Below are 23,223 nucleotides of genomic sequence, written 5' to 3' on the forward strand. Positions count from 1 at the left end.
ACTGCAAATAAAGAGAATTGTGCCTAAATAGATCCTTTTAATTCATATAAAATTAGAAGAAAATAATTCTTCTGACAATAGCTCTGAGATGTGGGCATGCTACACATACGTTCTACCATGGTCCCAATAGGATGGTTCACAAGATGGTGTTATACAAAGAGAAAAGAAAACGGTAGGAGTAAATAAAAGTGCCCTGCTCAAAGAGGGAAGCCTATCTCCAGCTGGAAAGAAACAAAATACAAAAGAGATTATAAAATTTATAAACAGCCCGAATGGGCTGAAAGAGGCCTAAAAAGAAAGTTACAAAGGCCAGAGAGCATAAAGAAGTGAAGATAAATGTTATTTTCTGGTATAAGATTTACCTAAAGCTACAGGAATTAGTCAGAGCAAATCTCTGAGAAAGAAGATACAACTGATCGCACAAGTAAGCCTGTTATTTTGTCTGTCAAAGCAGTTTATAAATACTCTCATTTAGTTAGTAAAAGACAAGCAGAATTATGTTAAGCAAACTGCTAAACTGTACAAATGAATTCTAAATTATAAAGCGGACTCCTTTTAATGAATCCAATCATTTCTAATTAAGTGTCTAGAGGAACTCACTAAAACAAGTAACTCAAGTTATAAACAATAATAAAAAAATTTTTTTTTAACTCAAATGAAGACAGGATGAATTAAAGGAGTTTGTCTTTGTTCTAATAAAGCAATCAAGAGTAGCCTCATAGCAAATGGATGCTGGGGAAAATTAGAAAACTAGCCCTAAAAAAGTGTAAGTCACAGAAGAATCAGAAATATCTATTATTTTTTAATTATCTTGGCAACTACCTTTTTCAGGATATAAACCAATGCCCCTGTCCCCCCAAAAAGATGAGAAATATTTTCCCCCAAATGAGAAATCAGGTTCACAAAAAGATAACATGCCCCATTTGGAAGCCTGAGACTGCTTCTGAAAATGCCACCATCAAATCCCAGCCACAGGTGGTTAGTGGTGGAGACACCATTGTTAATTCTCAAGATAACGTGTACTGGTCGAGAAACCAAAGTTGGTTTTCAGTAAATATTAAAGCCACAGCCAGAGAAGACGCCATCCCCTAACGCGGCGGTTCTAAAGCGGATTCTAAACCTACATGGCTGACAACTATTTAGACCCTAAGGCACGTGCCTAGAAAAGTTTTCCCATGAAGCATGCATCCCTTTTAAACAAGTCCATCTTTCTTTAAAAGTGACCATATCTTGTAAAAATACCTATTTAGCATTTTTAAAACAAGCTATTGATAAACAAAAATTCTGTATATAAGGTAAAATGGCTGACTTTTTTAAAACAGTGATTTTTTTAATATATTTTCTTCACTAGCACAGTGCATTAGCTACATGTTTGCTTCTGAGACCCTGGTCATCTTCAAAGAAAGATTAGTTAGCAAAAATAGCTGAATTAATCTTAGTAAGTCCGGTAAACAAGTTCAAATGAGATGAATTCTTCTGAAAAACTTGTCTCAAGAGAAATGGTATGATTCACAATAAAACCAAAAGGGGACAAATGTTTAAAAAAACAAGAACAAAAACTCCCTGTTTCCCATATTCATAAGGTCAAAATGACTGATAAGAGTTGGTGATTTAAAAATATATATTAATAAAAAGAACCGATGTGGGCCTCATCATGAACAAATGTACAGCTGTCTCTGGTAGCCAGCACCTTGAAAAAAGTGAATATGAAAGACTATTGTTGCATTAAAGAAAAAAATAAAGAACATAAAGACCTAAGCTGATGGAAAGAGTACCAAAATGAGAATTAAGAGCAGGAAAACATAAATAAGAAAGTTACTCTCAATATTGGAACAGAACATCATAACTGAATTTCAGCTACCTACTTAAAAAATAAAATTCCAGAAGTGCTCTTGATGTTTATTCATTGCAAGGAATCAAAGAACGCAGTTCCTTTAAAAGACTCAGCTTGATTTTTAAAAAAGAAACCAAAATTTTATCATATTCTAAAAGGTCTTGATTAGCTTTCCAAATGCAAAAAATAAAAAAGTCTCTCTTATTTCATGTAAAAAGGGTTAAATTAGGAATTAAGGAGGAAACAGAATAGAAAAATAGAAGAGCAGAAGGAAAGAAGTGTCTGATTCAATCTCTCTACTGACCTCTCGAGAGAAATCAGACTGAAGAGAAGAGAGCACCTTTAATATCTTCACGGCTGAGGTGTCACAGCAGAAGCAGGACTAGTCAGTTTTTATCGACTTGGGGGGTATGAGAAAATACCCAGTTGTGCTGAGGGAATAAGCAAGAGGAAACAGATCACATTTCAATAGCAAATGCCATTTAATTAATATATATACACAGTACTTCTCGCTTCTCTAGCCCTTTTGTGCAACAGGTGTGGATGGATCTAACATCACTGCTGTGTGTGAGTGCATGAGAAAAATACTGAGGCCAAGGTCGTGAATCACCTACCAGGCAGAGAATGGATGAAAGCCCAGACATCGTCAACAGTCCATATTGATGGCTCCGTTTGTGCAACTGGCAGCAAGTCACTGTTCTCCGGCATTTTCCTAATTCTCACATCTCGAAGCTCACGTTCTCTTTCCCGCTCACTCTGCCTGCGCAAACGAGTTGTCATAGCAGATGGCACAGAATCTTCATGAGAGGCCAAGTCTTCTTCTGCAGATGGATAAGTAATTGGAAGCTGGAAAATGTAGTACAAGTAAAATACAGCACTGTACTTTCCTTGCATTTCTGAAAAGGGTATTGTACAGTGAAGCAAGGTTTCTACAGACCTGCCTAAGGATATGTTCTCTTGCTGCCCCATCAGGGCCACTTGGACGACGGCCACGATGCCCAAGACTTTGATTATCAGGCTTACGATTCCAACGACTAAGTGCAAATTTTTTGGAACAGCTAACATTGTACCTAAGAAATTCAAGAAAGAAAAACTATTAAATGATACATGGGACATGCCATTTAGTATTCAATTACGACTTCGAAGTGCAACTATGAATCAGTAAGTGCCATATACTTCATTGCAGACTACAGTACCTCATAAAGTAAACCATAACGTTCAATGGATTTACTTATGCTAGAGGTCAAGTCATGGCCCCTGTGTATATTATATATCCCAACCTAATACTGACCACCTATAACAAGGTATTGATATTTTCTCCTGATAACAGCATGATAGTGGGATTTTTATGCAAAATACAGATGATATCATTTTTCACAGCAGCAAAATAATTCAAGGTTCCAGGAGAAACAGAAGTTAATATATTAACTATTTATGTTTATTTAAACTGATACTTTCCTAAGTAATCATTATAAGATTAATAAAAATAGGTATGAAGTAAGGAGGGGGAAAACCTTAAACAGCTAGTAAAATATTTTTCAAGTATTGCTGAAATCAACACAAAGTTAGAGATTTCAAAGTTACACAAGGAATTCAGTGCCCCCGCTATTCAGAAAATTCAGAAGTACGTAATTCTTTAAAATTGGCTGAAAGATTACTTTCCTTTTATAAAAACAGATTGCCTAGTGGTTTTGAACATAGAATTTTATAAGACGTGATGAAAACTTAAAACAGTTCTATGCCACTTATTGGGCTCCAAAGCCCTAGAATGGGGGCTGGAAAACTTTTTCTGTAAAGGGGCCAGATTAGTCAGTATTTCCGGCTTTGTGGATCACACGGTCTCTGTCCCCAAATATTCAACTGCATTATTGTAGTGCAAGAGCAGGCATAGACAATATGTAAGCAAATGAGCATGGCTGTGTTCCAATAAAACTTTATTTACAGACACTGAAATTTGGACATAATTTTCACGTCATGAAATATTATCCTTCTTTTGATATTTTACAATTTAAAAACCATCCTTAGCTTGTGGACCATACAAAAACAGATGGTGGCAAGGATCTGGCCAACACCTTCCCTGGAAAGAAGAATAGAAAGCTATGAAAAGACTGAGAAAAATACATGCAGTTCCTACTATAACTGTGATTCATAGTTTTAAAACTCTTTTGCTCTAAGAAGATTTTTCAGGAAAATGACAAAAATGAATCCCAGTTAATTTTGCTACTGATAACTAGGACTAGTAGGTAGATACTAAAATAAGTTTTCCTCACCTATGATTTATGAAAATATCAGGAGGGAGAAGTAAAAAGTACTATGAGAATGAACAGGCTATTTTTCTATGGGAAAAAAAAAATAGCACCCTGATGGACACTTTATTTTACCCCAAAACAATAAGCTCCTGCTATGTTCACCTGTGGGCTCAACTCTGTAGGTTTCTGATTTCTATTTAGCTCAATTAACAAAGCTTCTTTCCCCATAGAAAAAGGACAGAGAAAAGAAAATAATTATATACTCGATATCTAGTTCCTAAACATTTAGATCTCCACATATTTAGGCAGGCATGTAATCAGCAGCAGTTCCTCTCTGCCCTAATTTATCCTCTCTTCTTTGCTCTCTCGTCCATATTTCGCTATCACGGGGCCCCAAACCTTCTAGAGAAGCTCACCTTCTTTAGAGTTAAATGAGGATCCCTCATTTCTTACTGAACTCTCATCAGAATCACCCCACTGTCCTTAATTCTTCCAACAGTTTCTTCAAGGCCATCTAGACTCCAAACTCACTTCTACACTTTAGGTATTTGTTAGAACGGCACCCCATTCCTGGTACCAAATTCTGTCTTGGTTAGCTAGTACTGCTGTAACAAAAAATGCCATAAGTGGGCGACTATAGAACAGAATTAAATGTTAAATACCCTGAAATATTTCTGAAGAGTTAAATACCTAAAATATTCGCAAACATAGTCCTTTTCCCAAGTTTTCAGAGTTTTTAATCACTTAGAATCAGAGTGCCACTTTTTTCTTGTGGTATATGCAAACTAAAAAAATATCAAGTTAAACCAAGCGTTACATAATTTGATTATAGGGCTATCAATAACATGAAAGACTATTTGAGTAAAACAGTTTAACAAGTGAGAAACCAATAAACCTATTTTTGGAGGAAAATACTTCTATGACTTTTATAATTTAAGTTTTTCTAAGTATATTTTAGTACATTCATCCAAATGAAATGTTCAAGCAAAAAATTCCCTAAGTATGTACAATCAAGATCTTAATTCTTTGAGGGAACAATCACTTTTCTGAACACAGAACAAGTTTTAAAATAATCGATCTGTGTGTACACTTCAACTTAAGTAGTACTTATGCAATTATGATTTATAATCAAAGGTTTTTTTTTTTAATGTAAACTAAATTTGGGAATTATAAAATTAATTAAAAGACCAAACGTTTCTTTTGTTATTCATCCTATTAATCTATAATTTTACCAGTTGCTGTTGAGCAGATTCTGACTCATGGCAACTCCACGTGTGTCAGAGTAGAACTGTGTTCCATAAGGTTTCCAATGGCTGTTTTTTCAGAAGTAGATCACCAGGCCCTTCTCTTCCAAGGCACCACTGGGTAGATTCAGTTAGCAGCCAGGTATGTTAACCATTTGCAGCACCCAGAGGCTCCTATTTATCTACAATAATTACTATTAAAACTACTGGTTTAAAAAAGACAGACATTTTGCTGTCTGATAATGTGGCAATGTAGGGGAATTTATTGCTATAGCGGCCCCACTTAAAAACCTAAGACAGGATATAGTTCAAACAAATAAGATACAATCAAAACAATTTTAAACAAAGTAAATTATGCCCCTCAAAAAAGTTATGTTGAAGTTCTAACTCCTGTACCTATAAATATGACACTGCATAGAAATAGGGTCACGTTAATGAAGTCATAACAGAGTAAAGTGGGTCCTAAACCTAATCCCTTCTGAGTGACGTCTTATAAAAAAGAGCAGAATACACACAGACACAGAAGAAGACAGGTATCATGGGAAGACACATCTACAAGCAGCCAAGGAATGCTGAGAAATGCCCAGGGCTACAAAAGCAGAAAGAGACAAGGATCTTCTCCTAGACCCTAAGGAAAGAAAAGGTGCCTACCTGTGACAATACCTTGGAACTGGACTCCTACCTTGCAAAACTACTGTAAGACACAAAATTCTTGTTCTTTAAAGCCACCCACTCATGGTAGTATTTGTTACAGCAAAAAAAGGAAAAAAAAAAAAAGACTATCATCGATTATAACTCATAGCAACCCTATAGGTCAGAGTAGAACTGCCCCATAGGGTTTCCAAGGCTGTAAATTCTTATGGAAGTAGGCTGCCAACCTTTCTCCCACGGAGTGGCTGGTGGGTTTGAACCACCGACCTTCTGGTTGGCAGCTGAGCGCTTTAACTGCTATGCCACCAGGGCTCCCTATTTGTTACAGCAGCACTAGGTAACTAAGATACCCAAGTATTTCAATGTTGATAAAACAAATATCGTTTAGATATGTTAAGGACTAATACTCTATAATATCCTGATCACTTCACAGGAGTGATACTCCTAAACATACTGCAACCACCAGAAGATTTCTAATTCAATATTACACTGTAAAACTCATTGTAAGTGTTATGAGTACATAATTTTCACAGACCAAAATTTAAAAGCTATATACCAAGGTAGCTCCAGATGATGTCTATTTTATATTATTCCTGCATTTTATGATAATACCTATGTTTTGCTATTGGTAGACTATATGAAGGTTTTTTGGTCTCACAGCAGTGGTTTTTGGTTTGTGCTTTATGAAATTCAAGACAACAGAGATACCTTTTGGCACATGACATAGTGCAGAATCGTTTTGACCGCAGAAATTCATTTGCATATCCCATCTTCCCACAGAATTCACACTTGAGCAACTCACTGTCCATTTCTTCTAATGTCTCTAAAAAAAGGAAACAAAAGGAAAATTTCCAAAAATTTTATTTGCAGCAGCTCATCTTCTCTTAACGGCTACTTTGGTTAGATGCTGATGGTTCAGACCAATGGCTCTTTAACTTTTCAATTCATAGCCACTTTGGCAAGGTTAAAGCCTCCATTAAACAACCACCTCCATCAATTCCCTCTTGCTTCTGCATATAAATTATACAGTGTTTTCTCTATATAAATAAGGATTACAGTTTTAACAGTTCATCTCACGAAGATTCCACCATGTCTAAAATATGCAAATAGCTTTATTAAGCATCATGAGAGGAATGAAGATGAATAAGACATAGTCACCACCCTCCAGAAGGAACACTTTCAAATAGCAGCATGTGGGATCTGAATTTAGACACAGTGTGGTATGGGAATATATGGCACTGAACACTGAACTTTAAATGGAGAGAACAAGGATGACTTCAAAGAGGGGTGCTTTTTTCAGGGTGCTCCCTATTAAGTTAGAATCTCCTTCCTCCAGACCTACATCCATTTCTTTCTTCAGGTTATACAGCATAGAACCCAAAGAAAATTCCTACCTAAATCCTCAAGTACTAAACAGCAGTCACCTATAAGCAAGCAACTTAATCTTCTTGACCAGCTTTCTCATCCGTAGAAAGGTTTATAATACCTTCCCAAGAAATGCAGTGAAGGCTGAGCGGCAACAGGTAGTAGGCATAAAAAAGTGACAGTTCTGTTGTCTATTTTCCACGTAAGAACTAACAGAGTACTAATACCTGCAATAAGTACTCAAGAAATACTTCAATGAAAACTGTTTAATTTTTTAATCTATCTTGTCACTTTCTAGCATCATAATTCCTATGCCAAGTCATATAAAATATGCAACAAAAGCACTCCACTAACAAAAGCTTAGCTGTGAGCACTTATGCTTCTTCTGTATTATCCATTTAACAAAGGCTTGTTAAGATGAAGCCTGGGACTCTGAAATACGGGCATGGACGACATGTACTCTTTAAGTCTGGGCACTCACATTTGCCAGTTTTACTGGAGAAGCAGATGACAAAGTGCTTTAATCCTAACCCTGAAGTTTTTTATAGTGAATTAAATTGTATATACTACTAAAACCAAAGCCACTAAATAAGTGACATCACTATTTCACACCACTTCCCACAGATGCTTAAGTATGTCGTAATAGACAAAGGAATTATAAAATTACCTTGAGAAATTAAATTATGAAGTATTTAAAATTTTAGCTCACTTTATGTAACTATGTCTCCACTATGAAATAAATTATCTTTAATATTTTCTTATTCTGATACCTCGTCCTGTTGAACTCCCTTTGTTTTATTTCCCATTTATTCTTTCCTTCCTCATGCCACCATGACGGTGCTAATTACATGTCTAAACCTTCTATATTCATCCTGCGGATGACCAGATTTTTCAAAAACATGCTTTTGCTCATGTCACCTGCCTATAAACCAGTAACCATCCGTTTGACGAGATAACTCTTAACTCCTTAGTCTTGGTATCCAGCGTACTCTATAATCTGACTCTGCCAGTCTTACTTCCACTACTTCTCTGACCCAACTCTCTTCTCTTCACTGACTCCTGAAGTTGCCTGATGCTTAGACGTTCTTTCTGCACCTATTCATGGTGTTCTATCCTGAAATGTTGTTCCTGTTTGTAATCTTCAATCTATGCTTTATTATCCAAGACCCAGGTCAAATCCTATCTCTATAGGAAACTTACCAAACTGAGAACAGTCTCAGCCAATCTTAAAGTCCTAAATTACTACTGTCTATATAATTCATTTAAAACATCATTTTCTACTCCTTATCTTTTTATTATGGAGATTCTCTAGTTCCAAACCAAATTAAAAGCTCCTTGAGGAAGAGAGGTTGTATATTACTTCTACACACAGTTTACAGGTTGTAGCAGAGTACAGCATATGCTATACATGCTGTCAAGTTTCCTCAACAGTTTTCCCTGTTCTTCCAATATGTGAACACAAGGGGGCATATTACAAACACTTTTTAACCTAGACTTTCATTTATACTCATAGACATAAGTAAGGAAAAAAAGAATCCCTGCATATTTATCTTTGCTATGGTTATTTCAAATAAAATTTTTTTCTCAGATAAAGTAGTATTTATAACTAAAAGCTAGGAATTAAATGCAATTAAATTCATAATAACAGAAAGCAAGATGTAGACCATGTTTGGATCCTAATAAGAACAAAATAACCTAAAAAAGACATTATTTTTTAAATAACTGGAGAAATCTGACTATGGAATTATTATTGTTATGTGTGATACGGCATTGTAGTTGCATAAGAAAATTTACATATTTTTCAGAGATGCACACCGAAGTATATAGTGATGAAATAAAATAAGGGCTATAACTTTCCTTAAAATACTAGAGAGAGAGGACTTTTGGCCAACATGGTGCCACAGACAGAAGCACCACGCCGTCCCTCCACAGCAAAGACCCGTAAAACAGAGACAGACGTCATTCCTGGAACCTGAAGTGCCAAATGGAGAGAGAGAAAGATCTCAGCCAAACACCCAATGGAATAAGAAACTGACAGAGGACTGAGATTGAGGAGAGATATGTGCGGAGGGCCCCATCAGCTAAGGCAGCACAAATTCGCCATCTTGACTCCAGTTGGGGGTCAGCAAACAGGGAGCACGGGAAAGCAGCTTTGAGGAACTCCCAGCAGGAGACAGAGCACCTGGTAACCAGCAATACATGCTCTCCCACCCCCCTTCTCTCCCGCTGCTCTACCTCTGAGCTTACTGGCTGGCTATGGTGGCTTGGCCGGCTGGAAAGTGCAGTGTCTGCGCCGCTTGGATTCGCCCCACCCACGTCAGAGATCAGCGGACAAGGAGTAGGGGAAATCGGCTTCACCAAGTTCCCAGCGGGCGACAGAGCACCCGAGAACAAGCGATATGGGCTTTCCTAGTCCCCCCCTCCCCCCTTCGGCCTCCTCTGCTTCCCGCCAGCTGCAGTATCTTGGCTGAGAGGCAACTGCTTTGGCCTCAGGCTGCTTGGATTCGCCCTGCCCACACTGGCCGGGCCCCTGAGCTCATACCGCTTCTTTCTGCATCTTTTGGTTTCTTCTGTGCCTCCTACCACCTCCCCCTCCTTTCTCTGGAACACCTGGCTCCGTGTGCCATCTTTCCTTCTTCCTGAAAGGCTCTGAAGCCACGCTCAACTGGGGAACCACTCCCCTGGCCCGTGACACCACGCTTGTGGGATCCCTGGGGCCTTTTTTCCCCCTTGTTTTGCTTTGATCTGTTCTGTTTGTTTTTTTCTTTTTGCAGCTTGGGAGCCCCTTCTAGCCGGGCTGCACTGCACAGCTTAGGAGCCACTCCACCAATCTGTGCAGCCGCATAGGTGGGATCCCTGGGGGCATTTTATTTTTTCTTTTCTCTTTTTCCGTTTCAGTCTATCTTCATTTCTCAGTTCTCCTCTCTCTACACTTACCTTCTTTTCCTGTCTCCTGAATACCTGGTGCTGTGTGATATCTATACCCCTCTCTAGCCAGGCTATACTGTACAGCCTGGGAGCCACTTCACCCATCTTAGCAGCCCTACTGGTGGGACTCCAGGACTCCTGGGGGCTTTTCTTTTTCTCTCTTTTCCAAATTTTTATCTAGTTATTTTTTTCTTTCTTTTTCTCTTTTTCTTTTCACTTTTCTACATTTCTCTGTTTCTCACCTCTCCACTCCAACAGCAAGCTCCCTTGGCACTTTTTTTTTCCCCCTTTGCTTGCTTGTTTTTGGCTCCTGTTTTTCTCTCCTCTTTCCCACACCCCTATAATGCTCCACACATCACCACCTCTCCCCCTTCCTGCCTACCTGCTCCGTGCACTGAACATCACACCCCCAAGCAGCACGGGAACGGCCTACTGGAACCTGCCCAGCACTGATTCCTGGCCCACCCTGTTAGCCCTAGTACCTGCCACAAATAATCCATCCCAGCCCCACCCCTTCAGCTGGACCTGCCCTGCTGCACCACAGCTGAATGACTCGCTCTGCCCATTGGACAAGGAGATGAAGAGTATCGTGACGACAGACGAGCAAACAACAAAGAGCACATAGCCCACCTGCTCAGGCATAACCAAATAAAACAAAAAAGCAGGACAAAACAAACAAATCTACAATCAAGAAAATTACTACTGAATGTCCCAAAGACAGCAGACAATATCAAAACATTAAAAAAAAAAAAAAAAAGGACAGGATGGGTCCAGTATGCATCCAAAATAAAACACCAGATGACTTTCCAGTAGAAGAAAAGGCACGAGAACTACCTGACAGGGAATTCAAATCTAATATTCAGAGCAATCCAAGAGTTGAAGGAAAAAGCAGACAAAAATGAGGAAAAAAACAGACAAATTTTTGGAAAAGGCAGACAAATTCATGGAAAATACAGACAAAAAAGCAGAACAATTCAGGAAAGTAATACAGGAGCAAAATGCCAAAGTAAATTCACAACTAGAAATCTTACAGATACAATTAGAAATCCAAAAGATAAACAACAAGATTTCAGAAATGGGCAGTGTCCAAGAAGGGCTGAGGAGCAGGTTTGAAATGATGGAAGACAGAATCAGCGAAACTGATGACAAACACTTGGATAAAATTCTGAGGAAAGATCAGAGAAAAAGAATGAAGAAAAATGAAGAAACCCTGAGAATAATGTGGGATACAGTCAAAAGCAAAAATCTGCAAGTGATTTGAGTTCCAGAGCAGGGAGAGAAAACAGAAAACACAGAGAGGATCATTGAAGAATTGCTGATGGAAAACTTCCCTGATATCATGAGTGATGAAAAGGTGACCACCCAAGAAGCTCAACAAGCCCTGTACAGGATAGACCCCAAAAGAAAAACACCAAGGCGTAGCATAATCACACTCGCTAAACCAAAGAGAAAGGAAAAATCCTGCAAGCAGCCTGAGAAAAATAAAAAGTCACATACAGAGAAGAAACAATAAGACTAAGCTCTGATTATCTCGCAGAAACCATGCAGGCAAGAAGGCAATGGGACGACATATATAAAACCTTAAAAAAAACTGCCGACCAAGAACAATATATCCTGCAAAACTTTAGTTCAAATATGATGGTGAAATTACGACATTTCCAGATAAACAGTAATTAAGGGAATATATAAAACCAAATTTACCAGAATTATTAAAGGGTCGTTCAGTCTGAGAGCAAACAACATCAGACCACATCCTGAATCTAGGATGCAAGATTGTACCAGCCAGACATCAACCTAGGAAATGAACTCTCAAGGACTCTCCAAAACCAAAAGAATTCCAACAGGGGACCAGAGAGGTTAATTGGTAAATGACAACAATGTCAGAACAATAAAAGAGGGAATAAACGGTATAGGTATAGAACTCTCTAATGGAGAGAAAGGCAAGGCGATACCACATAATAATAGACTGGTTCAAGCCTAGGAAGGTAAGGTTAAATTTCAAGCTAACCACAAAGGAAGTTAAACCTACTCAGCAATATGAAGACAAAAAACATACAGGCTCAATAAAAACAAAATCTATAAAAACAAAAGAAATCCACAAACAAAAGGAACTCAGCAGAGGACATTATGCTGAGGGAAATAAGTCAATCACAAAAGGACAAATATTATATGAGACCACTACAGTAAAAACTCATGAAAAGGTTTACATACAAAAATAAACAATATTTGATGGTTACGAGGGAGGGGAGGGCGGAGATGGAAAAACATTTAATACACAAAAGACGAGCAGTAACTTTGGTGAAGGGTAATACAGTACACAATACTGGGGAAGCCAGCACAACCTGTACAAGGCAAGGCCACAGTAGCTCCATAGACACATCCAAACTCCCTGAGGGACCAAATTGCTGGGCTGAGGGCGGTGGGGACCATGGTCTCAAGGAACATCTAGCTCAATTGGCATAACAGAGTTTATAAAGAAAATGTTCTACATTCTACTCTGGTGAGCAGTGTCTGGGGTCTTAAAAGCCTGTGAGAGGCCACCTAGGATACTCCACTAGTCTCAACCTTTCAGGAGCAAGGAAGAATGAAGAAAACTAAAGACACAAGGGAAACATTAGTCCAAATGACTAATGGACCATGTCTACCATGGCCTCTACCAGACTGAGTCCAGCACAAAGAGTTAGTGCAAGGCTACCACCACTGACTACTCTGACAGGGATCACAGTACAAAGTCCAGGACAGAGCTGGAGAAAAATGTAAAACAAACCTCTAACTCAAAAACAAAGACCAGACTTGCTGGCCTGACAGACTGGAGAAACCCTGAGAGTATGGCCCCCAAACACCCTTTCAGCTCAGTAATGAGGCCACTCCTGAGGGTCACCCTTCAGACAAAGATTGAACAGGCCCGTGGAACAAAACAAGACTAAAGGGGCGCACCATCCCTGGGGCAGGGACTGGAAAGCAGGAAGGAACAGGAAAGCTGGTAACAGGCAACCCATGGTTGAGAAGGCAGAGTGCTGACATATCATGGGGTTGTTAACCAATATCATACAACAATGTGTGTACTGTTTGATGAGAAACTAGTTTGTTCTGTAAATCTTCATCTAAAGTTCAGGAAAAAAAAGAAAAAAAAAAAAACACTAGAGAGGGAGATTGAGAGAAAGAAGGTAGGCAGGCAGGTGCGCAAAAGGGATGGATAAAACAAGTATGGCAAAATAATGTTGAAATTCGGTGATAATGTTAGAGTCTGGGTGATTGCAGATTCATTATATAATTCTCTCTAATTGTATCTATGTTTGAAAATTCTCATGGTTAACATTCTTTTAAATAAAAAGTAAAACATAAAATTGAACTCAGTATAAGTTAGCAGTAAGAGTATCACATTCTTTGGAGCCCTAGTGGCTCGGTGGTTAAGAGTATGGCTGCTAACCACAAGGTTGGCAGTTCGAATCCACCAGTAGCTCCTCGGAAAGAAACCCTATGGGACAGTTCTACTCAGTCAGAATCAACTCAACGGCAACTGAGTTATACTCTTTAGAGCCCTAGTGGCTCAGTGGTTAAGAGCTATGGCTGCTAACCAAAAGGTCAGCAGTTTGAATTCACCAGCCACTCCTTAGAAGCCCTATGGGGCAGTTCAACTCTGTCCTATACAGTCACACTGAGTCAGAATCAATTGACCGCAACAGGTTTGGTTTTGGCGTTTTTACTATACTCTTTGCTATCTGGGGCCCAGGTGGCGCAGTGATTAAGTGATAACAGCTGCTAACCAAAAGACCAGTGGTTCAAATCCGCCAGCCACTTCTGGAAACCCTGATGGGGCAGTTCTATTCTGTCCTCTAGAGTCGCTGTGGGTCAGAATGGACTTGACAACAATGGGTTTTTGCTATTCAAATAGGGAATAAAATAGTAATGAAAACATTCCAAGTTTATAAAGTACCAACAATGACAGAGGTGCTTTCCTTTTAAGAGTTAGGAAAACTGTGACCAAAGACAATAAATATCACTTTCCTTAACCAAAAGGCTATTTTGCTTAATTTAGCAAAATACGGGTACATTATATATGCTCAATAAATATTTGCAAAATAAATTCATTTTAGATAAAACATACTAATATGCTGAAGATAATTACTTAGATACAGGTGTTAATGCACTCCTGTAGAACCATGACTATACGAAATGCTATTTAAAAAAAAAAAAAAAAAAACATTGCCATCAAGTTGATTCCAACTCACAGAGACCCTACAGGAAAGAGCAGAACTGTCCTATAGGGTTTCCAAGGCTGTAATCTTTATGGAAGTAGACTGTCACATCTTTTTCCCACAGAGTGACTTGTGGGGTAGAAGCGCCCACCTTTCAGTTAGTAGCCAAGCACTTAACCACTTCACCACCAGGGGTCCCTCTAAATGCTATTAAATTACTTACATTGAACTGTACCAATTACAAGATCATGAACGGACTCAGTCAGGGACAGTCTCACAAGATGCTCCTAGAGAACAGAGCTAGTTTTTTTTTTTTTTTTTTTAATCAGAAATTCAGAATTTCATTCAAAAAAATGCTAAAAGGATTTCCTGATTTTATTAGCAAACTCAAGGTATAAAGTATATCGTTTAATGTTTGCTTGTTTTTCTGCAGTAATTGCGTATACCATTTTGACTGCAATGGAATATTCACTATTAGAATAAAGTCTATAAAAAAGGATTCTTCTCTATAATATATAATATTAAGGAGGTTGGGTCATGTTTTTCTCTGTGAGCAAATTTAACCATCTCTTGATTGAAGAGTGCACCCCTAATACAATTGGAATATTCACCTGATGTCAAACATCAGAATGTGGAAGTTGAAAAACCAAACAATCCAGAAACTCTGAATTTCTAAGCAAACTTAGTGAAATATTCATTTTTTACTTAAGTCTGCTTTGAAAAACACAGAAAGTTGGTTGTTTTGATCCTAAAATTCTGAATTCCTTTCTCTCATATGTAATGGAACTTTTCCCACCCACACTCTTTCAAAACTCAAACTGACATCATGCAAATTAACAGCGATCTTGCTATTTTGGGTATTTGGCCGTTAAGAGCCTGTTTAGCTTTCTCATTATTTTGGTCAAATAATGCAATATATGAGACTAAAATAGTAAACACTTTCAAGTGAAAATCTATGTAGGATAAAAAATCCAAGTCCTTTCTCAAGCAGTAAAAGTCGAAGTTAATTTAAAGGGTCTCTGAAGTGAAGCCCACACACCTTCAGCAATCATGTCCTCCATCTCCGTGTCGGATGAATTATCTGCGTGCTTTGTATTGTTCTGTAGTTCCGGCTGAACACACACAGAATTGATCACCTGATTATCCAAAACAGGCCTTTTTTTCATGGGCTGTTCTACTAGCAAAGATGAACGACTCACCTTTAAAAGGGAAAGAGAATAAAGTTTAAAAAGATATTCAGAAATAACTTGTTTTAAAAACCTCTTGCAATGAATAGTACCCGTGATAATTTACTTGTTCAGTCAGTTAGATCCATTCACTAAGTGCTTTATTCCTTAAGGAAAGGTTAGTCAACCTGGACATAAATGCCTTCTTTCAGGTCACCAGTAGTTTGGCTGCTTCAAAGTCTCAGTCAAATGGAACCTAGGATTCCAGTTTAAGTATGTAGTTAAAAAACAGTCTTAAAAACTTAGCAATGGACTTGTATCAGGTGGACACTTGAGACTGTGGTGGCATCTCCTGTCTAGAGGGGAGATGGGAGGGTAGAGGGGGTTAGAAACTGGCAAAACGGTCCAGAAAGGAAAGACTGGAAGGAGGGAGCGGGCTGACTCATTAGGGGAAGAGTAAGTGGGAGTATGTAGTAAGGTGTATGTAAGTTCATATGTGAGAGACTGACCAGATTTGTAAACTTTCACTTAAAGCTCAATAAAATTAAAAAAAAAAAAAAACTTAGCAATGGTCAAAATAAATACTAATCATCAAGTTATCCTGCATTATGAATACTTCAGTGGCTAAGGCTAACACTGAAAGACAAAGGCAACAATTATCAGCATATTTAGTTTTTTTTTTAACTTTTAAAAAATACTACCTAATTAAGCAGTTCCTCTCTCAAGGCACTGCTTGACTAATTATTTGCCTTCAAAAACTTTAGTTTTTTTCCATGACTGCAACACAAATACACGATGACCAATAAAGCTTGAATTAGCCAGTATTGTCAATTAATTGATTTGTTTTCTGCAAACAACCTCTAAGATTTATCTTTCATGCACAAAGGTTTTTATTTATAAGGTAATTTCCTCAAGATAGAGCCTCTAAAAAGCAATTACTAGTTTAAAGGTTTTGAACTCTCAGATGACTCACAGTGCACATTGTCAGATCACGTAAAAGACTTCTAAATTAACTAGAAAGTTTTGCTTTCTCCAACAGAGGAATGACTGTGTATTTTACAGATAAAGGAATTGATGTTCAAAGTGTTGGCAGACTTCTTTATAAAAGAGGAATCAGGAGTAGAGATCAAGTCTCCAGACTCCTAATGCAGCAACCTAGTCTACTATAATCACACAAAGAAATGGAAAAACCTTCAAAGATTAATATTAAAATAAACAACAAAAAATTTTCACTGTGTCTAATATTCTTGGTTAAGTCATGAATGCTACTTATTTTAGAAATATTTTCAGCAAAACAGAAATATTTACTGATTCGCTAGTGAGCCCTCAGCTAATCAGAAAAACAGGATGACTAGAACAACATCTTAGTCCTCAAGAATGCTGGCTAAAAGTCTCCAGTATCTGCTACATACAAGACAAAACAGCTAATTGGAAATTTCTACATTTAGCCTTGCAAATAAATCACCACAAACTTTTAAATTTTGTTCACTTTTGTTAATATACTTAATGTATCTGGAATAGAAGTTATTGCTCAAAAATAAACCAATAATGCTGTTAACGGCATATACTTTGAGTAAATAAATTTAAACAATCTTTCTAGAAAATAATTTAGCAATATATATCAAGAATTTTCTGAATATATATTGGAATGTGATCTAATAATTCTACTTCTAGGAATTTATGCTAATGAATTATTAAAAATGTGGACAATTATATACAAAAAATTTATTTTAGCAGTTTGAACAGTGAAAAAAAGGAAACCTGAATGTCCAAAAATAATGGATTACATAAAAAATGGTTGTCCACAAAGTAGAATATTATGTAACCTTTCAAAATGTTTCCATAATAAAAATATATTTTTATTATTTTATTAATGATATGGGAAAATAAATGCTCAAGATATACTAAGAAGCAGTAGTGTGTGTGTGTGTGTGCGTGTATAGACACACAGTACTAATACATACAGTACTAATCTTGATCCTATTATGTATATGTGGGATTATTTGTTCCATACATTTTTCGAATTTTCCATTTAGAACATATATTACTTTTGTGATCAGAGAAAAAGTTAAAATTGCCACTAGTGATACTGCTAATAATAGCTATTGCTAGTAAATGCCAAGCACCACACAGAGCAATTCATACACATTAAACTCTCACTACAACCATAACAGCAAAGAATCATGTCTGTCTGCCAGGTGAGCAAAATGAAGATCAGAAAGGTTAAGGGACTTCACAAAAGTTAGTCAGTATGCGGTACAGCCAGGACTCAAACACTGAATCGTGGGGAGAAGAGACTGTTCCTCTACTGACTATCACAATTCTTACAGGAGATCCAAGTTTAACACACACACAGTAAACAACACAATGGCAATTTATTGGGTAACCAACTGTTACAATGGAGGATTTTCACTACCCATGAATCTGAAAGTCAAGGGAATCAAAGGCCTTCAAAATAAATATTTCAGGTTTTTGTCTACTTCTTTTTGATGTGTTTTCTCATGATAAATGTTCGCCTCCAAGTATCAGCATATAAATTACACATTAGAACAAAAAAAACCCAAACTTGTTGCCATCGAGTAGATTCCGACTCATGGTGATCCTATAAGTCAGAGCAGAACTGCCCCACAGGGTTTCCAAAGAAGCGGCTGGTGGATTCAAACTGCTGACCTTCTGGTTAGCAGCTGGGCTCTTTAACCACTAAGCCACAAGGGCTCCAAATTATTTTTAAAAAACCCAAACCCAAACCGGTTGCCACTGGAGTCAATTCCAACTCATAGCAACCCTATAGGACAGAGTAGAACTGCCCCAGAGGGTTTCCAAGAAGCAGGTGGCGGATTCGAACTGCTGCCCTTCTGGTTAGCAGCCATAGCTCTTAACCACTACACTACCAGGGTATAACACTTTCAGTAGTAGACGTAGCATTTACATTTTGCACTGAACATTTTAAAGTATTTTTTAAAACCTGATTGAAGGCTGAGATTTAGGAACAATGAGAAAATCTATTTGCTGATTATAAACCATCAACTGGGTGACTTCAGATATATTCCCTTCCCAAGTCACTGGGAAGTTACTATTGTTTGCACTCAAGTTAAAGCTCACAAAGCATCATGTTATATAAGCAACACCATTTTTAAAATAGTACGCGTTAGGTGTCACTTCAATCCCCTTGGGGGAAAAAAAAAAAGAGAGAGGGAAAGGTTTATTCAGTTGGGGTGAATGTCCAACTACCTTTTTCTAGAAATTATAAAATTGATATCCCCATATCCTGAAAATTCTTTCATTTTTTTCCTTAGTTTATACAACTAAACAGCTAGTATAAAATTCTAGAAAAATATCTGGAAATATACAAAGAATAGTATAGAAAGGAAAAGATAGTTCAGGTACAAATTTGACAACTTTTTAAAAAAACAAAATTTTAAGCTTTTTAATATATAAAAAAAAAAGAACAGACTAAATCTAAAAAATGAAAATTACATGAATGGTAAGTTTAAAAAATACAAATTTGCTTGCTACTTACAGGAAATGGCTCCAATCCCTCCTGAATCACAAAGCCTTCAATAACATGGGTCAAGATCTGAGGTTTAACAATAGCCTGTGGAGGTTTGTTTTCTATGCTGTGAGTGCTGCTGGGCACAGATGCACCACTCTTCCTTGTAGCCGCAGCCGGAAGCAGAAGCGGAGGTGGAGGAACAGAAGCATGTGAAGGATCTGATGGAGATTTAATTACCGAAGCACTGACTGATGCCACAGCAGGCAAGTCCACTTGTTCTGGAGGGAAAAAAAGGGATTTAAAAAAAAAAAAATCTTCAGCATTTTGTCCAGGTAAATATGAAGAGCGTAAAAGAATAAACGCTAACAGCGATAATAGGTAACATCCGGTAGTTTAAAACGCTATTCTAAGAACTTCATATTTATTGTCTCATTTAATCTGCACAATAACCTTATAAGGTATATACTACTGTTATCCCCACTTTACCAAAAAGGGGGTAAATGCTCAAAGTTATCATTCAGGCCTTAGTTAAAAATAACGGTCCCAGAAGACATGAAAAAGTTTTAGAATGTCAGTAATAATTACTAAAATGTTGTTTTCTTTTAATCTGACAGATATTAAATGCCCTGTGTTTCTGTTTATATATTTCAAATGGCAGGGAGAAAAGTACTTTGAAAGTATGCTTAAATAAAAAAGGGATCATGAAATGCACAGAATAAGTAGGGATTTTAATGGGTTTACATAGGTCATCACCCTTAATGTCAAGAAGACACACAAACATCAATTTGGGAGAATACTGTAGCACTAAGCAAGTTCAAAACGCTGGGCTGGATCACTGTGATTCCTCCCCTTCAGACTTATGAAGACATAATAAGGCAGAATTAACAGCCCATGATGGAGACTTTACCTACCCAGTCAGTGACACTGACTTTTTACTACCCATACTAAAGTGGAAATATGGAACCAGCTGATATTTAGGAATATCAGTGAGTATAGATATCTGATGGGGAAGGGAGGGAACTCGTGTGTAAAGATAATAACAGTACTCACAGAGTACTTATTATAATGCATGATACTGTATTAAGTGCCTTACATGCTGTAACTCATTCAATCCTCATAAGTAGCCTATGGGTAGATACTCTTATCTCCACTTTACAGATGAAGAAACCAAGTCACATAGAGATTAAATAACTTGTCTAAGGGTACACCGCTAGTAACTCTTGGAGCTGGGATACTAATTCAGGCAGTCTGGCTCTAGAGACCATACTCTTAATTGATATGATAAATTCTCTCCATTAGTATGAAATGGATTGATAGCCCCTATCAAAGATGCTCAAAATATACCCAGTTAGGTAGAAGAAAAGAAAAGAACAGGAATGCCTTGAAGATAAAAAAAAAAAAAAAAGTCAGCTAATCAAAGTACGACAGATCATCTGTGTAGTCTCAGAAACAGAAAAAAAAGCTAAAAGTTCACATTTAATAACTGATGTAATTAATATACAGCTTATAACAGCACTATTACAGCCATAAATCAATCTAGTTCCATAAAATAATCTGCTGAGATAAACATTTTCTTGTTGGAGGGATAAAAAATAAATCTATGGGGAACTGAGACATCATCCCTTACAAGTTTACACATACTTTGTTATGTTGGAAATACAAAACTGCATTAGGCAGAATTTGGTTTGTTCAGAAAATAATGCTTGGTATATGTTCTAATTAATTTTTAGATCATACATACAAATTTGCCAATCTTGGGTAGTCCTAAATGTTTTTAAAAACAGAGATATCACACAAACCAGGGCCTCATCTACCCTGAGAACAGGAGAACTAGATAGAATCAAAAAACACTCTGCCGTATTTCCAAGACTATCACCCTGAGATACCCTTTAAACTTTGAACTGAAACCACTTCCGGAGGTCACCTTTCAGCTAAATAACAGATTGGCTCATGAAATAAATAATATCACCTGTAAGTACTGTGCTTTATTAAAAAAAAAAAAAAAACACTGCTGCCAAGTCGATTCCAACTCACAGCGGCCGTATAGGACAGAGAAGAACTGCCCCATAGGGTTTCTAAGGAGCAGCTGGTGGATTCAAGCTGCCAACCTTTTGGTTAGCAGCCATAGCTCACCATAGCTCTTAACCGCTGTGCCACCAGGGCGCCTTATTTATGTGTCATGAAATATTATTCTTTTCAACTATTTTAAATATCTAAAAATCACCTTTACCTCATGGGTCATTAAAAAACCAGGCAGACAGAAGGATGTGGCCTGTGTGCTGTAGTTTACCAGCCCCTGATCTAGATAAAAGATATTGATAAATTTTTTTAAATAACAACAACAAAAAAAAAAACATGTATTTTGGGACCTACACACTGAGCTACTGACTATATTAATGTTTTAGTAAAATATCTAGAATTCACTCAAGGGGACTGGATGAACCCCTACAAGTATTCCCCTGAGATAATCTTTAAACCTTAAACCAAAAATATCCCATGAAGTCACCTTAAAACTGAACAATATTTAGCTTAACTAGTAAAAAAAGGTCTTCCTTGAGCATTGCGCTTTTTTAAGAACTATCTATATGGGATCAAAGTGACAACAGCAACTCAAAACATTAGACAGGAACCGTTGGGGATGGTGAGTTTATGTTAATGAGGGAGAAACAACTCAGAAAAGGACGCTGAAAATGGTTTCACAACTCCAAAAGTGTAATCAAAATCACTAAACTATACATGTAGAAACTGTTGAATTGGTGTATGTTTTGCTGTGCACATTCTCAAAAAGAACAAAAAATCCTGTGGAACACACTTACACAAATTATCCCATTACTAACATTTATCAAACAGAATACTGCCCTAAATCTAGGAATTTGCTCACCTAACAAAGGATGTTCAGAAGTCAGGTCTTCTCTCCCCACAGTGATAGCTGCTGGAGACAAAGTGGGTGGTGGTGGGGTTCTGTCCATCCGGACACATTCATCTGCCTCTTCTGGCATTTCTTCTTCACATACATCTTCTACTTGATAAACCTGTAAAGACAAACCACGCTGCCTTCCGACGTTCTCCAAAACACGTTTCATGAAGTGTTCTTAATTTAAAAAAATCAAATTCTAAGTGTTTTAAATGAAAAAAAAAAGTTAAAATGACTATTCTGACAGTTTGAAACGAAAACTCTGAAATCGCTGTAACAAAGTTTTTCATAATACTTGACAATATTTTACTAAAAGCAAGCTATGGATCTGTATCTAGGGTAAAAATCACAAAGGTTTCTGAAAATATAGTCATATTGGGACATATTTTTAATTTTGAGAATTTTTATTTTCACACCCAAATAACTATTTTGGGAATTACGCTATTGCTTCTGTTAACTTCTAGTGTTCGCAAATCAAAACAGATACTTATATTTTTCAGAGGGATGCTAAGTAAATATTCAAAATGACACATAATATATCAAGAAACATATTGCACCTCAGGCTTTTCTTCATTATTAGTATGTGAATTAAAGATTAAATCATGGAAAATAACATCCGCGTGCCTACAAAAAAGGTATGTAATTATATCTTTTCCTTTTTTTGTTGTTCTACTCAAGAATCTAATGAAGAATTTTTATAAGCTACCATCAGGTAAAAAGAAAATATCTGTTCTTGAAATAGTATCTACACAAACACACACACACACACACACACACACACACACACACACACACCCCCAAGCCATCTGACACATTAGGTTTAGTTCTTTACTATTGCTCTACACTTTTGTGGAAAAGTTTTAAAGTCTTTAACTACCTTCTTATACAATTGTCAAGATTATAGAAGACAGAATCAAAAAACACTCTGAGGAGGCAAAGAACTAAAAATAAGTGAACTTATTACTAATGTTTCATTAAACTTAAAGCTTAATTTTCAAAGTGCACTTCTAGAGACTGATATAGGTATTTAATTTGTCGTCATTTTTAATTTATTTAGCCTTTACTTATGAAAGACAGGTCACTAAAAACAAAACCACAAAACGGTTCACCTCCCTTCTTTTATATGCAAAGATTATTATTTAAATTTACGATGATTTTTTGAAGATTATTTAACTAAACT

At 37.1% G+C, this 23,223-nt stretch overlaps 2 protein-coding genes across 17 annotated transcripts in view; one reads left to right on the plus strand and one right to left on the minus strand.

Annotated features, from left to right (window-relative positions):
* GPR160 (G protein-coupled receptor 160) overlaps positions 1-19,409 on the plus strand; it is a 39,278-nt gene extending 19,869 nt beyond the window's left edge. For 2 of the 4 annotated variants that reach the window (XR_010319127.1, XR_010319130.1), the window contains one exon: positions 19,159-19,409. The gene's annotated coding sequence lies outside the window, so the exon portion shown is untranslated. Of the gene's footprint in view, positions 1-2,355; positions 6,621-19,158 lie in introns of those variants that run through there. The other 2 variants (XR_010319128.1, XR_010319129.1) reach the window with 1 other exon arrangement.
* PHC3 (polyhomeotic homolog 3) overlaps positions 1-23,223 on the minus strand; it is a 96,574-nt gene that overhangs the window by 22,090 nt on the left and 51,261 nt on the right. For 10 of the 13 annotated variants that reach the window (XR_010319125.1, XM_064275460.1, XM_064275455.1 and 7 more), the window contains 6 exons: positions 22,011-22,161; positions 19,157-19,407; positions 15,510-15,669; positions 6,687-6,801; positions 2,772-2,904; positions 2,449-2,680 (listed from right to left, as the gene is read on the minus strand). Coding sequence is in view for 11 of the 13 variants with exons in the window: in XM_064275460.1 (XP_064131530.1) it covers positions 2,449-2,680; positions 2,772-2,904; positions 6,687-6,801; positions 15,510-15,669; positions 19,157-19,407; positions 22,011-22,161 (1,042 nt within the window). In the remaining 2 variants the exon portion in view is untranslated. Of the gene's footprint in view, positions 1-2,138; positions 2,266-2,448; positions 2,681-2,771; positions 2,905-6,686; positions 6,802-15,509; positions 15,670-19,156; positions 19,408-22,010; positions 22,162-23,223 lie in introns of those variants that run through there. The other 3 variants (XM_064275457.1, XM_064275459.1, XR_010319126.1) reach the window with 2 other exon arrangements.

The sequence above is a fragment of the Loxodonta africana genome, chromosome 23, assembly GCF_030014295.1.
Source record: "Loxodonta africana isolate mLoxAfr1 chromosome 23, mLoxAfr1.hap2, whole genome shotgun sequence".
Classification (NCBI taxonomy): Eukaryota; Metazoa; Chordata; class Mammalia; order Proboscidea; family Elephantidae; genus Loxodonta; species Loxodonta africana.